Source organism: Odocoileus virginianus, chromosome 30, assembly GCF_023699985.2.
Source record: "Odocoileus virginianus isolate 20LAN1187 ecotype Illinois chromosome 30, Ovbor_1.2, whole genome shotgun sequence".
NCBI lineage: Eukaryota > Metazoa > Chordata > Mammalia > Artiodactyla > Cervidae > Odocoileus > Odocoileus virginianus.
In genome coordinates this window covers 22,259,723-22,277,558 of record NC_069703.1, presented here as the reverse complement: position 1 = coordinate 22,277,558, position 17,836 = coordinate 22,259,723, and the positions used below count along the sequence as shown (strand labels likewise).

Below are 17,836 nucleotides of genomic sequence, written 5' to 3'. Positions count from 1 at the left end.
CGACAGAGGATGAGATGGTTGGATGGCATCACTGACTCAATGGACATGAGTTTGAGCAGACTCGGGGAGATGGTAAAGGGCAGGGAAGCCTGGTGTGCTGCAGTCCATGAGGTCACAAAGAGGTCTAAGTCATGTCACAAAGGACACGGATGAGTGACTGAACAACAAAAATTTATTTCAACAATTACTTGATCTCATTAAGACTTCCAGTCTGTTGTCTTCTATTTTTGGCTCTTCCTCACCTCCCTCTTGTTAATCACGTGCCTCCCCAGCATATATGGCATATTTTGAGTCTCTTCTCTCTGTCCTCTGTTCCTTTGTTGCCTAATGAAATCCCATTTCCCAGCTCAACCAGCTTTTTACTCCATACCTTCACCCAAGCAGCTAAAGATTGCTGGAGAAAATTCACAGACCTGTGATGACTATACTTTCCTCAAATTCACAGCCACATTGTAACATGGGCACTAAATTCTGCTTGTCATTTCTATAGTTCCTTAGTATTCTTTTCTTGGTCTCCATAATGTCTTAAATCTATATTTCTCCTTCCACATATAATCTGGGCTCACAACTTAGCTGTAGATCTTCCAGAGGAAATAGATGCAATCAGATGAAAGCTGTGCCTTCACCTTTGTTATGGAGGAAATGTCCTTGTTCTTATTTAAGGCCAGTCCCTTCATTCATTCATATCCAGGATCTCATCTACATCTTCTAAAGACTGTTTTGACATTATACTGTTTCTCTTATACATCTTTTCTAAATCACTCTGTTGTTTTCTAAATATTACCCATTTTAAAGAACCTTATTATTACCTTGTGTTTCCCTATAGCTGTTGCCTCTTTTGTTTGCTCCCCTCCCAGAAAAACCCTTTAGAAGAGTCGTTTTGCTCATTCTCTCTTTTTTCTTACCATTTCCCATCCTCTTGTCTGCGCTCTCAAAGTGGGCTTTTACCCCCACGACTCCACTAAAATGATCTCTATCAAGTTTACAGTAATGATATTTCATAAAATCCACCACTCCCTCCTTAACATTTAAAGCTCTATAAACTTTTTTCTATAAACTAGTCTTGTCTGGTTTTTTCTTCCTGCTAAACCAACCATTCATCCTAGGGTTTTTTGGTTTTGATTTTGCTTTCCTCATCAGAACTGTAACTGTTGGAGTATTCCCAGAACACTATCCTTAGCTGTCTTTTATTCTAAAGCGCTCTCTCTAAGGGATCTCATGTGTTCCCATAACCTCACATACTGATGGTCTATCAAATTCATATCCTTGCCTGGATCTCTCCCCTAAGCTTTAAACTTACATATTTAAATGCCTGCTTGAAATGTCCATTTGGTGGCTGATTTTTAGCCGCCACCCCCCACCCCGGTAACCTTGCACCATATCAGCAAGTGGTATCACCATCCACCGTTTTTTGGTTCAAGCCAAAACTATATCTCACTTGATTTGTTTGTTTGTTTACACCTCATATTCAGTCCGTCAATAGGTCTAGTCTACTCTACCTCCAAAATATATCCTGAATCCAGTCACTTATCAACATCTTCATAACTATAACTCTTATAGTCTTCCAGCTTTCACTTGGGCCACTACAGTTGATTCCTAATGTCTCTTCCTTCACTCTCACCCCACTGCAGACCTTCTTTCATGAACAAAGCTGCCAGCGTAATCTTTCTGAAGCATAAATCATACATTACCCTTCTGCCTAGAACTTACTGTGATTTCCCGTTACACTTAATCCAGGCTTCTCACTATGACGTCTTCACCTAGCCCCTCTTTCACTCTACTGCTTTAGCCATACTGATATTTTCTCCCTGTGTCCCTCATGCTAGGCTCGTTTTCATCTCCAAGCCTTTGCACTTAAGCTCCTTCAGGGCAAGTGTTGTCTTGCCTTAATTATCACTGTATCCTCAGCTTCTTCAGCAGTATGTGGCACTTAGCTTGATTCTCAGTAAATATTTGGAGCTCATCTCTTGAATCAACTGAAGAGGGAAAGAAAGACTGGTTAAGTAAGATTTCACTGTTAACCAAAGACGGGGAGAAGAGTGTGTGTGCAAAGGTCCGGATGTGAGGAAGGCCATGGTAAGTTAGTGAACCTTAAAAGTTCAGAATGATCTGCATGACTAGAACATAGTGTTGAGGGGGGGGAAAACAAAACTGAGACTGGAGAGTTTTTACCTGGCCTAAAATCATGTTTAGAAGTTGGGACTTTGATTTCAAAACCATTAGGAAGTTATTGAATAATTTTAAGCAGAAGATATTTGATAAAGATTTGTATTTGAAAAAGATAATTCACTGCAATGTAGTGCATAATTTAACGAAGAACCAAAGTACCCTGTGAGAACTGTTAGAAAGTTATTACAGTAGCCCAAACCAAAAGTTAACATTTGGTTAACATTTGGCATTGGGGGGGGGGGTGGGGAACTGTTGATGGATTCAAGAGAGAGATGGGAAGTAGCAATGTATCCAATATGAGCAGGTAAATGAGAAATCAGAATGAGTCCCAGATTTCTGTCTTCAAAAAAAAAAAAAACAAAAAACACTGGGTGGACACTTACCCCTTGGCTGAAATACAGAATGTAGGAAAGAAGCAGCAGCTTTCATTTGGGATGGGAGAAGCAGCAGATGATCTACTTAGTATAAGAATGTTTTTATCACATGGACCCCCTCTGATCCATTGTGCCAGTTCCTTTAAAGTGTGTTTTTTATTTCATGGTCTTATTTGTTCCTAGATCTGAAGTGTTATTTGTATCCGTCTGATAATCTTGTTCTGAAGACAGATGTATATTGAGCTTTTTAGCATCTCAGAGTTTCTTACATCTGTTTGCTATCACATGCATTAATTGCTAGTGTAATTCTAGGATTGTGTAAGATATATTGGTACATTGAGTGCTGAAAATTATTGGTTAAGTAAGAATTGTGCCTCTGTCACCTTTTTTTATGAGTATGTTTTGAATAAAAGTAATAATGTTCATCTTATTTCCTAAAATAGCAGCCTCAACTCCCAAATCTTTTTTCCACTTGAAATGCTTAACATCAACTAACTTTGAACATCTCAGTTCCAAATTTCCAGAAGTGGTCTAATTGATTAACTCTCTCAGATATTCATTCCTGATCCAGTAAGCTAAGGCCAAAGGGACAGGCAGGATCTTATATGCTTCAGAGCCACCCCTTCCAGGCTTTGGAAATGATTGTTTCTCCAAAATGGAGGAGTAAAAAAAATTTTTTAATTGTAATCATACTGCTTTGTGCACCTAATATATCTTGAGTTTCTTTTAATGAATATTCAGAATTAGTTTTAATGGTAAATATTCATTCAGTTGCTGCTGCCGCCAAGTCATTTCAGTCATGTGCGACTCTGTGCGACCCCACAGACGGCAGCCCACCAGGCTCCTCTATCCCTGGGATTCTCCAGGCATGAACACTGGAGTGGGTTGCCGTTTCTTTCTCCAGTGCATGCATGCATGCTGAGTCGCTGCAGTCATGTCCGACTGTGTGCGACCCTATGGATAGCAGCCCACCAGGCTCCTCTGTCCACAGGATTCTCTAGGCAAGAGTGCTGGAGTGGGTTGCCATTTCCTTCTCCATTTCAGTCAGTAATTCAGTTCAATTAAAAAATGACTAGTTGCTGATTGAGTCTAAAACAAAGATGCTATAAGCTTCAGAGTTGTCTGTATTATGGAAAAGTATCTACCATTTCAATGGCTCCAATGAAGTATTGGGGCAGGTAAAGAGTACACACTAATTTTAAGTCCATATGAAATAATCCTGTAAAGTCAAAATTCTTACTGATTGGCTAAACTTTTTTTTATGAGAACTTCCTTAACTTGTTAAGGTGAAAGTTTTTGCTCTGGTAAAATGTTAGAAGGGAAGGAGGTGCCTTGCTTTTCTCCCCACTCTTACCTGTATTAAAAATTATAATGAAATTTCAGGTAACCAGAATAAAATTATACCTATACTGTTTATTCTGGCTAACACTAGAATAAGGAGAAAATATATAATAGATGCTAATTGTCCAGTAGTGATGAATGGGTGCTCCACTGGGCTGTCCTCCAGTCCATGTAAGTGTAAGGAGATCTGCTACTAGAACTCAGAACTAGCACTGACTGAATGGTCGGAACATCATGCTTCATTGTTTGGACGTATGAAGCAGTGGCATTAGCACTAGGAGGCTCTAATCTAGAAACTGAGAATGAACAGAAACAAATGAAGGTTTAATTTTTTTCTTCTCTCCCTGGTTGAATGTTTTAAACATAATATGTTGTCATATACTTGTATGGTACATGAAATGTTTATTACATATTTTAGAATATGCACAAGGCTCATTTGATTGTTAATGTAAAAACACTCATGATATACAATGTAGTAACGGAAAATCTCAATAATTGGCCTAATCATTTCTATCCTAATTCTTACTTTATTTACCCTAAACAATACTTTATTCCTAGTAATTGGTCATGTGACATAACCTATGAATATGGCTATTTTTTTGTCTCCATCCTTAACCACGGTGCTTCTAATGATTGGTCAAGTTTCAGAACCATTACTGTAGGCCAGTGGTTCTCAACTGAGGGCAGTTTTGTTCTCCAGGGGACATTTAACAGTGTCACTTCTGGTTGTCACAGCTGGGGAGGGTGGAGTTGCTACTGGGATCTGGTAGGTAGAGGTCAAGGATATTGCAAAATATTATACAGTACACAGGGCAGCCATCTCCCCCATCCAAACAAAAATCCCACCCAAAGTGCCAATAGTGCTGAGATAGGGAAGCCCTGATCTAGATGTAGCAAGGGGAGATTTTATGTCCCAATCAAGTTATGTCTGGGGTTAAGATACATTACTCTTTGAATAGTACATGTCACTATAGTGCAGAGATTTCAGTTTATAAGAGGATTTCCCAGTGATGTTCTGTTCTGCTTCCTCAGATCCTGCCAGTTTTACTGAGATAACTAAAGACTGTGATGAAAATAAAGAGAACAAAACTCCGGAAGGATCTCAAGGAGAGGTTGATTGGCTCCAGCAGTATGATATGGAGCGTGAGAGGGAGGAACAGGAGCTTCAGCAGGCATTGGCTCAGAGCCTCCAGGAGCAAGTAAGAGATATCTCCATATCTGTCTTTTCCGAGAGATAGAGCAATAGTAATAGTAAAAAACATTTGTTAAGCACTTTGTGTCAGGCATTGTTCCACATGATTTATGTACAGTAAATTGTTGAGCCACCTAAACAAACTAAACTTGCTTTGGGCCTTTTCCTTAGGTTTGAAACAAATACTGATTTTTTTTTTTTTTTTAATACAAGTGCAACAAAATGTCTTGTTGGTTACCTCCTGTTCCCATGATTTGTTGCATGCTAAAGCAAGATGGATTATTGGAGATCATCCCCAGTCCAGATTTATTTTGTAAGCAGTTAAAACAGCCAATATGCAATCATGATTTTATCATTGATATTTTAAGGCAAAGAATATCGGGTCATAATTTTAACTATTTTATCTGGGGAGCTTTAAAAAGAGTACTGATGCCCAGATGGTTCTGCCTCTCAGAAATTCTGGTATAATTGATCTCAGATCTGGTCTGGGCGACTAGATTTCTTTCTTCTTTTTTTTTCTCCTAAACTTCCACCAATGATTCTAATGTGCAGGCAGTGTTGAGACCTGCTGCTTTAAAACTGTTTCAGAACCAGCTGTTCTGTATCCTTTTATTTATAAAAAGTACCTCCCTAGTTGCCTTGTCATCAAAAATATATATATGTCAAACTGTTTTACAAATTATTTATAGTAATCATTTGTTTCAGAAAAACTTGCTTTCAGTGGAAAATAAGTTTTATTTCTTAGCAATAGTTCAGGCGTGCTCAGGCATGCCCAACTCTGCAACCCTGTGGACAGTAGCCCCCCAGGCTCCTCTGTCCATAGGATTCCCCAGACAAGGATACTGGAGTGGGTTGCCCTTTGCAGAAAAAGAAAAAATTCAGAGAAAAGAAGGGAAAAAAAAGAAAAAATTTCAACAACCCTCCTTTTCACAGACAAAGACTTATTTTTCTTGTCAGCTGACCTGGTTAAAATTGTCTTATTTTTCTCAGATGTGAGGATTATGAGATGAAGGTTTCTTTAGTTTGGCACACCTTCTTGTTTAGTCGCTAAGTTGTGGACACAACTTTTTGTGACCCCTGGACTGTAGCTCCCCAGGCTCCTCTGTCCATGGGATTTCCCAGGCTAAAACACTGGAATGGGTTGCCATTTCCTTCTCCAGGAGATCGTCCCAACCCAGAGGTTGAACCTATGTCTCCTGTGTTGGCAGGCAGATTCTTTACTGCTGAGCCACCAGGGAAGCCCTGCATCGTTCTATGAATTACTGAGAGAGTCCTTTACCATCTTGTCTCAATGTAAACTTTATATACTTGGATAAATTTAAGTAATCATGTTTCCTCTTAGAGAACACCTCTGTGACTTTCTTGAACACAGTATTATTGTTCCCAGGACTATAATGCAGAATAGTTCATTCTAAGCTTCTTATATATTAACTCTAAAAACAAGTCTAGAATTGAGAAAAGTATAAAAAGTTTTATATTTTTTTCATTACTCATGCATCCTTTGTAAATTATCTTTTCTCTCAAGATGAAAGGGAAAATTTGTAGTCAACATTTTCCTATTCCTTTTTATAATTAGTCATCTAGTTGAGACATTTTCAGAGGTACTTTTTTTTTCTCTTTAAAGAAAACCTCAGGGACTTCCTTGACGGTCTAGTGGTTAAGACTCTCTGCTTCCAAGGCAGGGGGAGCAGGTTCAATCCCTGTTTGGAAAACTAAGATCCCACATGCTGTGGGTCATGGCCAAAACAAACAAAAAACACTATGATAAAGAAAACCTCAGATATATTAGAAAAGCATAGAAATCTCTGAATAGTATTTTGTGGAAATTTTGTTTTATCTTGTTGTCATAGATGTAGGCTCAGTGATGTGGTAGAGCCAGCTCCCTGTCAGCTTAGGAGAACCCATTGTACATAGCTGTTCCCAAATCTGCAGTCAGAGTTACATTGGTAGCTTAAAACTGGCCATAGTAGGAAGACAGTTTTGGAAAAAGTAAAGAACTCCATCTCTCTGAAGAGGTCATATTCGAAACATTCATACATTTATAGAGAGCATTATTAGCAAATACGTTCAGAGCAACTGGTTTTATCCTTATTAAGTAAGTTTAATCAATACTTCTTTAAATACTTTAGTTTTGTCCTTGTTCCTTTAGGAGGCTTGGGAACAGAAAGAAGATGATGACCTCAAAAGAGCTACGGAGTTAAGTCTTCAAGGTATGGAGATTACTTTAATTACATTTTTTTGTATGATGAAATGTATCACACACAGAGGAGTATATAAAATGTTTTTGTCATTTTTAATAACAATAACAAATTTGAACACCTCCCAGGTAAAGAAATAGAACCTTAGAAGTTACTTGTATATCCCTTCCCTACCCTCCCTCCCAGAGGAAACCAAACACTCAAACATAATTTTCTCATCTCTTCAGTTTTTCTCTCTTTTTTTTTAATTTTTCTCTACTGTCTGAAAAGTTTCTCCAACATTATCACCAACTTCAAACTTTTTTTAGTATTTTATGTCTATTTCTAATTTGCAAGAACTGGTTTGTGATTGCTACTTTTCATAAAATTTTGGGGTGGGGTAGTTCATGAAAGCAATACCATCTCAACTCTGAGAATATTAAACATACTTCATTTTTTGTGTGTGTTTGACATTTTCATCTCCCTGAGTAGATTCTCTTTTCTCCATTTTGCTCTGTCTTGTGTGTTATTTTGGTCTTTATATTCCGTGTTAGAGCCTTTCCTCAGTTATCTAGTAATCCTCAGTATCTGGTAATCCTTGGCTGTCAATTCATGATTAAGAGTAGGGGACTAAAGACTTCCTGGTGGTCCAGTGGTTAAGAATCTGCCTGCCAATACAGGGGACACAGGTTCAATCCCAGGTCCAGGGACATCCCACTTGCTATGGAGCAACTAAGCCTGTGCGCCGCACCTACTGAGTCCACACTATAGCCTGAGAGCCGTGAACAAGAGAAGCCACTGCAATGAGAAGCCCATGCACCACAACAAAGAGTAGCCTCAGCTCACCGCAACTAGAGAAAGCCCACGCACAGCAGTGAAGACTCAGCACAGCCAAAAAATAAATAAATAACTTTTTTACTTAAAAAAAAAAAAAAGAGTAGGGGACTAAAAAGATTATTGGAAGCTCTGAGTATATGAATAGCTAGAGCTTGTCAACTTTGAGTTTTATAGGATTTTACTATTTAGGGGATGGTATTAATATTTTAGGCCTCCCCTTGGGCTGGTAAGATTCCTAAAGAAAAGTGTTCTAGTTTTATGCCTTTGCCTAAAGATAAAAAGATGTGGCTGCCAGAGTTCTGGAAGCCAAGTATAGGAATAGGGCCTGTTGGGGGTCAGGGTGGAAGTTACTCACATCTTTGAATATGTACACCGTGGTCTCCTCCCATTTTCGCTATGGTAGTCCTTTGTGCCTGGAATCCCCCAATGCAGAGACTGTTTTACCAGCTCTCCAGAGAGCAAAGCTCCAGACTTCTGTCATTGCCCAGCAGCATAAAGTAGCAGGGAGTGGCTCTAAGAGTCTGTAACTCAAACAGCTTTTCCCTAATCCTTATTTTTATCCTATTCTTAGCCTCCAATTTCAGAGGTACCTGGTATTTCCAAGTTGTATCTTTTGAAGACCCTGTGATATAAATTGGATTGATTCTCAACTTTTCCAATACCAACTTAGGTTTTGGCTTTGACTATCTTAGGTCTGCTAAGTCTTGTCACCCCTGTATATTCCAGCTTCCAGAATTTTGATGCTATAATCTCTTCCTGTTCTTCCCATTTTTAAGTGTTCATAACTTTTAAACAAGCATAAAACAAGGCTTCGTTTCTGTACAAACGCTCCTGGGATTTTTTATTTGAAGCCATTGAGTAAAGATGGATTCTTCCAGTGAAAGCACATCATTAAGGAGGGAAAAAAAAATGGATCTTGGATTTATTTATCTATTTAGTGTGTTTTAGGTAAAACTTAGTTAAATTTTGAATTTCCATTATTTTTGTTCAGTTCCAAAGTATGATTTAATATTGAAGAAAATGAAAGGATATTGATCTTTTTATGGTCTCTTTTCTATGAGATACTTTATGTTTGCTGGTGGCACTTATAATATGCACCAGATGTGTCAAATCTAACATATACTTACGGGTATTCAGTGAAACTGAATTATCTAACATATATTTTTTATTATATGTTAGAACAAATTATATTCTAGACAAATAATTTATATGTCTAACAAATTATACTCTCTTTTTCAGTTTCATTCCTTTCTTAAGAGTATTATCCCCTTTGATATACATATGTTTAAAACAAATGGGAACATTTCTTTTACAGATAACTGGTCCCTAGAGTAGGCTGGGTGAGTTGAAACCCTAATAATAGTATGTCTTTTGTTTCTTAGGATGATAAAATGTGTACTTCCAGCTGTTTTTCATCTTCCCAACTGTGTCTCTTTGTGTCTATTCTGAGAGCTTTTACAAGACTTTGTCTTTGTGTTCTTCAGAGTTTAACAGCTCTTTTCTGGATTCATTGGGCTCTGATGAGGACTCTGGAAATGAAGATGTTTTAGATATGGAGTACACAGAAGCTGAAACTGAGGAACTGAAAAGAAATGCTGAGGTGGGTGACATTATATTCCTTTTGTAAAACAACTGGTCATGTTGTCAGTACTCCTCCTCTTGCTCCTTATCTTCAAAGGACATGGTCATTGTCCATTGCAGGTTCATTTCTGCCCCTTTGGCAACCGTCAAAAGGCCCTCGCTTTCTCTTGAGCTTTACTTCTCATTACTTACACAGAATATTCAAAACAAAATGAAAGAGAAAAACAGAAATACATCCTTGACAGCCTTATGTACATGTTAGGTAATAACTAGTAATAGCTCTCAAAGTTACATATATGTTAAATCACCTTCAGTTTTACCAAAACTATTTTATCTTTTAAGGTTAAATACTAAAATTAGTTGATTGTTACTCAATGAAAACTGTTGAATTATTAACATTTAACTAGAGCACTTGGAATCTTTTTTTAACCCTTTTTTGCCCTACATAATTGCTTTTTTCCCATTTTCCAATTTTTTTTTTATAATTTTAATTACCCAGATCCCACTGTTCTAACTACTGTTTATTTTATTTAATTTTTAGCTAACATTGAGCATTTAAATTTTCTTTTTTCATTATAATATCAAGGAACTGTATATGATTATAATGTTTCTATATTTAAGATTTTCTTCTTTAAGGAAATCCTCAGAAATAAATTACTGCATCAAAGTATTTGAACATTTTAATTGTTTCTGGCTTACCTATAGCTATATTTCTTCCCAATTTCTTCCCAAAATTATGTTCTTTAGTAATGCCTGAAGTGCATGAATATCACTTTTCAGTTTTCTTTTCCTTAAAATATTTAAAATGTAAAAGTTCATCCATAATCCCTACATCAATATAGCAACTCTTTTCATTATTTTCATTCTGTTTTTTAGTGCTTAACCATTAACATTATCTTTTCATATAGATCTATAGTTATATTGTGTGTGCTCATGTAGGTTTTAAAAACAAATTAACATTTTGCAGAACCATGGTTCCCCCCGCCCCTTAAATAACTGAATAATATTGAACTGAGTTGAAATACCTGTAACCTTTAACTATTACTGGGTGTATTTTTAGTTCCAACTATTCATTATTAAAGATAATACTACAGTGAATAGTTTTATACATATATACGTTTTCTTCTTTTGAATTATTTTCTTAGAATAAATTCTTAGTTGGGAGTAGAATTCTTGGGTCAAAGGACATGAACAGTACCAACCACTGAGTTTTTTATTGAGTCTAACCCTCCACACATTGAAACTTCCCCATGTCAGCTCTGATAATAAATTTAGTGTTTTGCTTTTATACAAATTAAGAGTTAAAAGTCATGCCCACTTCTGTTTTCCAGACAGGAAATCTTCCTCATTCCTATCGGCTCATCAGTGTTGTCAGTCACATTGGTAGCACGTCTTCTTCAGGTAAATGGACTTTAGGATTTCAGCATTTTATAAATGGACCAGTCAGCATTTACTCCTTATTGAGTTGCTCTGAGCCTAGCTTTGTGAGGTGTGAGTTGAATGCATCACGGAAAACTTTGAACCCTGGGGGCCCCTTCTCAGAGCCTTAGCCAAGAGGCAGACTGCTGAGGAGGAAAGAACGCCAGCTATGAGATTGGGCCCAAGTCCACATAAGTGACCCCAGCCCAGGGTCATCCTGGGGTGCCATGAGGCACCAGAGCAAAGGTGTGTCACTTGCAGGAGGTGCTCAATAAATGAATCTTGGGAGAAAAAAGAAAAACTTTGAAATCTTTTCTTTTATCACACTGTGTGTGTTAATAGGTGCAGCTGTTCCGATTTTTCTATTCACAAATGACCCAGATTTCCCTAAGCAAAATACATGTATCAAAAAAGTTGTCCTGGCATAGCATATTCACCCTTTGCTGTTTAGTCGCTCAGTCGTGTCCTACTCTTTGCAACCCCATGGACTGTAGCCCGTCAGACCTCTGTCCATAGGATTCTCCAGGAAAAAATACTGGAATGGGTTGCTATTTCCTTCTCCAGTATTCCCCCCTTAAATTTTTGTAGTTTTTAAATGGGTTTTAGAAATATTGTTGGAAGTAAGGTGAAATGGGGTTAACTGTTTCTGACATTTCCTATACCTGAGAAAAATTCAGTATTTTATTTTTTAAAAATTTAATTTTTATTTCTTTCAGGTCACTACATTAGTGATGTGTACGACATTAAGAAGCAGGCATGGTTTACATATAATGACCTAGAGGTATCTAAAATCCAAGAGGCTTCTGTGCAGAGCGATCGAGATCGGAGTGGCTACATCTTCTTTTATATGCACAAGTAAGAAGCGTTGCCCAGTCTGAAGTTGTTGGCTAAAAATCTCCTGAACTCTTTTCTTTTTCCTTTAAAGATAAATTGTGCCCATCAGTTAAATTGGTTGACAATTTATTATTTTTATTAGGGCTCATATCTTGATATTTCCAAAATGTTTTTTCTGTTAACTCAGCATTAGTTACTCATCTCACAGTAAAATGTAGATACAGAGCTTAAGACCTTATTATGATGGAAGCTGTCCTGTTATTGTCTTTCATTATATCAGCTAGAAGATCTGAGTTACATGGATGGGAAATACATAGCCTTTCTATCAAAGCTAGCTGTTGCCATTCCCCCTCTAATTATTTTCAAGAATCAACACATGGGGTTAAGATGATAATGAATGAGCTGCTTATTTAATACAATTTAGGCATCAAATGGGATAATGCAGGCTTTATCAATGTCTATTTTCTGTCCTTTTATTTGCTCACTGAATTTCCTGTTTAATTTTTTTTATTTTAAGGGAGATATTTGATGAGCTGCTAGAAACAGAAAAGAACTCTCAGGCACTTAACCTGGAAGTGGGGAAGACCACTCGTCAGGTTTCATGAGGAACAAACCCCTGGGTTGGCAGTGTGCACTGCGTATTCTCTCTTACTGCCACCCACTTCTCTTTGCTCTGCCTGAGAAGAATTTGCAACTCTACTTGATGCGGGAGCAACAAACAGCTCAGGGCCAAACCAAAAGACGAAAACTGCAATTATGCGGAACGCTCCATATTAATTGTTTTATGGAAACTGGTCTCACATCTGTAGCTGATTATCCGTTTTTTCCTCCTACAAGAATGGCACTTCCTTTTGTCTTAGGAATACATGTTGTAAATATATATATATATATGTACATACACATATTTGTGGAATGAATGGAGCCTTAAAAAGATAGAATAGGCCACCAGAGTATGCCTGCCCAAAATTAATAGCACAGCAGTTTGGAAAAGAAACATTGTCAAAGAGTCCATTCACCTGAGAAATGTATGAAGATATGCATATCATTTGGCATTTAGCTTTTACGTTCCTTGAGTAATTTCACTCAAGTCTGTAATCTTTCATGTGTGTTTCTTTTTAGTAAAATTCACTGGAAAGCCAGCTCTCCATGTTACACTAATAACAGTTTGTCCATCTGGCAAAGGAGGGGCATTTCTGCCATCTGACTTGAGGAGCTTTTATTAAAAAAAAATATTTCCTGGATTTGTAATGCTTTTGCTGTTTACATGCAGTCCCAAGAAATGGATTTTTGGTGCTTTGGAATGTGCTGTGTTGCCACATTTGATATTCATTGTACACTTTGTGTTTTCTTTCAAAAGAATCCTTCACACAGTATGTTCATTGTATATCATTTATATTATTGTGGTGAAGATAGAATCTTTTGTTTTTCTTCTGTGTCATTATTCCATGGAGCAAGCATTACCCTAACAGACTGAAGCAAAAACTTTAAGAGGTAGGAAAGTGATGTCCCAATTGGGACTCCCCAACAAGAATACGTAAGGAATATGAAAAATACTAGCATCTCTGTCTCCCAGACAGAGAGAGGTCAGGAGGAGTATTCTTGTGTTCAAGCTGAAACTCGACCACTAAAGCTGAAAGCCCTGCTGCAAAGGTGAAATTAAGCACGTGAGCTGTGGGAAAAGCTTAACCATTAATCATTTGCCTTGCTATTCAAACAGGGTGAGAATTAAAATGTGATAGGTTTAGGTGATTCCAAAAACTAACAAATAACAAAGGTGGGTAATAGATTTATTACTTTCTAGGTGCTTTGAGTTGAGGTCAAATGGGGGTGCAACATTTAAGTGAGTTATATCACTCAGCTGACATAACCTGCTTCGTTAAGCAGCTTGTGAAACCATATAAAGAATGAGTTTGAGAGTAGAATTCTCTGTTCCTAAAGTAATTTTGTGAGCCCAGGAATCATTAGGATCACACAGAGTAATGAAACCTTCAACATTTTCATTTTTAAGTCCATCATCACAGAAGATGTAACATCTTTTCTAGAAGATTGCCTTAAGAGAGCTCCAGCCCTACTCTTGAAACTTGGATATGTTCTGACACAGTAACCTGTTCTAAAATACTGAATCTTTCTATTGTAAGTGGCCCCAGCACTTTTGCTTAACTACTGATGAAAGCTTTGTCTCCTACCTTGTTTTACCTACCTGTTAATGTAGTGAATGTTCCAGAATGGTGTGGTGGTAGGATATGTAGGAACAGTATAGAGCAGGGGAAAATACTTGTTTAAAAAACTAGCTTTTAAAATTTTGTTTCCACTTGGGAGCCTTTTTTTTCCCCTTGGGAAAACAACTATTTTCTCATATATGAATGAAGTGATAATCAAATTCTTTAGCTATTTATTACTTCTCTGTGTCTATACTTGAGCGCTTTGAGTGAGGTGCTTTTAAAAATGATTGGGAATGATTTGACGTGAGTGCGTGCATTTAGGGCATTTAAACAAATAGAAGTGATGCTGTAAGCCCAGGTTGCCCGTGAAGTACCCTTGTTTGACTTGCTTTTTGTAGCTTGTGTGTGTGGTTTTGAAGTACACTTGGCTCAAACTTAATTTGATTTGCTCTTCATGTCTCGGGCAGGACTTACTAGATCAAACTAGGAGATGCGTTATCTCACTGCTCATATACTTGCATGTTTGGGACTTGAAGTTTCCTTGATATGTCTGTTGTTCTGGCCTGGTCAGCCTTCCTTTCTCCCTTCACTCCTTCAGCTATTACTCTTTTCACTACTAAGTTAATTTCTCATTTTGGTTCAGTGAAGGGTTAATGACTACAGATGGAAAGCTCAGCCAGACTATATTGATGGGGTTTGTTTTTTGTTTTTTTGAGCTGACTGTGTTTATCTTAAAATTACCGGTAGATTTATATTCTTTGTGCAGTTTGCTCAGAATCAGGAGATGGGGCACTTTACATGTTAGTGCCAGAAAGGGACAAAGTAGATAAGGACAGAGTGCTTCAGTTCCAGGCAGTTTGCACAATAACTAATATTCCTGTTGAAAATACCAAATACGGTTACGTTACTTTAAATGACTTTGAATTGAAACTTGACAGTACTTAATTTTACACACAGTTCATCTTAATTGGAATATTTTTGAAAGGGAAAATGAAACTAAAATTCAAACACTAATTCTTACCATCTAACATTACAAAGGATTGAAAAGTTGCATGTGGCCAGATGTTACTATCATTTTAGAAGTCCTAACTATAATTTAGGCCTACAGGAAGATAGATTCTGTTGTGTCGGGAATACGTATGTGTGCACAAACTGAAATTTTGTCTCAGCAGAATAGAATAAGAAACAAATCCATGAATTATTCTTCTATTTATATTTTGATTCAAAGAGCTACTTGTTTACTTGCCGTGGTCTGTGGTCTGTTAATTTCAGACCTAACTTAATGGCTCAATAACAAATGTAAATATGTTTACATTTTAAGAGGTATACAGTGATACTTAAAGATCAGTTCATTAACTCTAGGAGGTAAATACTAGATATTTCCTTATTTCTCTTCTTGATCAAGTGTAAAATTCTTCTAAAAGAAAAACTTGTAAGACCTCAGCAAGTGAATTCATGAATTTACTTATTCTTCCATACTGCAGTTACCATTATGTATCTATATAAATACAGCTCTACACATGTACAGCTGAATATATAGTTGTATAACGAAAACTATTTGGAAGCACCTAAATTAAAGAGATTCTTGTCAGTTTCTCACATGTAGTTGAGCATGAGGAGGGTACAGAGAGCATGGGGGTTGGAGACAGGCAAAGAAAAGGTACTTTGTAAACCCATTTGTGATCTACTGGAAAGAGATTATGCCAAGTAAAAATTACCCTTCTTCCTCTTTCTTCTGTGTCCTCTGGAGTGACTATAGTGGATGCTCTTAGTCAATACTTTTTGCCCTGTTTAAGTGATTCCCCTGAAGTGATCTTTCAAACCAGGGAAGCAGAGCTGGATCTCCAAGTGGATCTTGTATACACGGAGATTGTCAGAAAAGTCACCAGCAACCCAGTACTAGATGCAAGTCACATAAAAGTGTCCCCCCAAAACGTCTTTTTCTTTCTCCCCATCTTGCTTTACACCAAATAATGCTCTTTAAGTTGTGTACAAAAACTAAACAGATTTCCTCCCTCTAACATCTTTCTGATGTGTTACTTCAGAATTCTAATTTTGTCTCTATCAGTGTCTTATTAACATCTGAAAAAATATATATATATATTTTATTGGAAGACAATAGTTTGTTAGGCCTTGAGAATTTTGTGACAGGTTTCTTTTGCTGTGTCTCACCACGACCACTGACTCCTTTATGGCATGCTTTGATTACTAAACTTCAGACAGACTCTTTTGTTGTATCACATATATTTATACATAGTAAATGTTCCTTTCCCTGTGTGCTATGTATCTGAGGTTTTGAAGCTTAAAAAATGTGTCAGTATGGTTATAAGCAGTTGATTTCAGTCATTTGGACTTAAAAAGCGCAGAGGTTTGAAGTAGAGAGATGTCCACTGCTGTCTGAATAGAGTAGATGAGGATTTGGGTCAGGACTGGAGTTCACTGGGTCCAATGCCAAAATGAGCGATCATCTGAACTGGTCTGTCTCAAGAACAGAGGGGTGGAAGAGTGAGACACAGTGGCTGTACACACCTCTCGTCTTTAGGTTTACCCCCACTCTCTCTCCCTTCCATCTCCAACTTCTCTGGCCTATCTCAGTGTTGTTTATTTATGCTGCGGAGCGAACAGAAGTAAGCTTCTTCATCTTTCCCTAGTTGAGCCACTACCAGGTTTGCTGGCAGCTTTGGCCACACTGTATGTGAGGTGATTTTCTTTATGTTCAGAGTGACTTTTGATTCTGATTCTTTGTTATTTTGTATGGAGCGGCACTTTATCTGTGTTTTAGCAGAACTGTTCCTCTGTACCCTTTACGGTTTTTTCTTGTTTTTTGTTTACCTTTTAAATTATGCATAGAGTTTTTTTGTGTGTGAAATTAAAGCCTTTATTAACCTTGTGTTCTACTGTTTATTTCTGAGAAGGACACATTCTTGCAGACACCTAACCAGTTGTTGAAGTTGTGAAAATCACATTCTGTTGGTCTTCTGACTTGGACTTTGAAGCAACACTGTTGCACCTTAAAGGGAGTGGGACACACACCTAGTATGGCTGAGTCAGCACCAACCTTTGCTGGATTTCATCTGAGGAACCTGTGAAGCTCTGCAGAGGTTCTGCATAACAGTTTTTAAACCCAACATTGGGCTAAACTGTGCTCTTCCTTTGCCTTACTATTAAGAGTATCAGAGAGAAGGTAAAATAGTGTATGCATTTCATACTTGCTGTTAGGCCCCTAGCCCAGGCCCAGTGGGTATGTGGCTCTCGGTTAGTGAGTGTTGTGGAACCTCCTAAATAGGGCCATCACCTGGACCGTTCAGCTCTTCCAAAGAAAAAGTCTCTTTAACTTATCACCTGAGGAAGGCTGTAAGAAAATACATGTGAAAAGGAAAAGCCATTACTCTGGGGAAGATGTAAAACTGAAAAATGCTTCAGCCCAACTGCCATATTAAAGATGAGCCATGATAAAAGCCTAGGGGAGTCTCGCCATAACTTAAGGTTCCATGGAGTGCTGGGTTGCTCCTCTCAGAAGGGAAAGCACTAGAGCAGAATGCTTTGAAAGTGATGCAACACCTCTGGATAAAAACAATGCACCCAACTTCCTGAGAGCTGAAATTAGGACCACAGTCTCCTTATAGAGGAATCATATTTCTGGAGGAACAGGTAGGTTACTAAACAAGCGGCATCCCCACAGACTGCAGGTTTCCACTTCAATTGATTTACATCACTGATAGCAGTAATAACAAAACGAAGCTCTGCAAG

The 17,836-nt window shown here is 37.7% G+C and overlaps 1 protein-coding gene across 8 annotated transcripts in view; it reads left to right on the top strand.

The window, feature by feature from the left end:
• USP37 (ubiquitin specific peptidase 37) overlaps positions 1 to 13,297 on the top strand; it is an 84,289-nt gene extending 70,992 nt beyond the window's left edge. For all 8 annotated transcript variants that reach the window (XM_020904737.2, XM_020904738.2, XM_020904734.2 and 5 more), the window contains 6 exons: positions 4,917 to 5,083; positions 7,226 to 7,286; positions 9,575 to 9,690; positions 11,003 to 11,072; positions 11,807 to 11,945; positions 12,442 to 13,297. In XM_020904737.2, the coding sequence (XP_020760396.1) occupies positions 4,917 to 5,083; positions 7,226 to 7,286; positions 9,575 to 9,690; positions 11,003 to 11,072; positions 11,807 to 11,945; positions 12,442 to 12,529 (641 nt within the window). In that variant the 3' untranslated portion in view covers positions 12,530 to 13,297. The remainder of the gene's footprint in view (positions 1 to 4,916; positions 5,084 to 7,225; positions 7,287 to 9,574; positions 9,691 to 11,002; positions 11,073 to 11,806; positions 11,946 to 12,441) is intronic.
• The last annotated feature ends 4,539 nt before the right edge of the window (positions 13,298 to 17,836 follow it).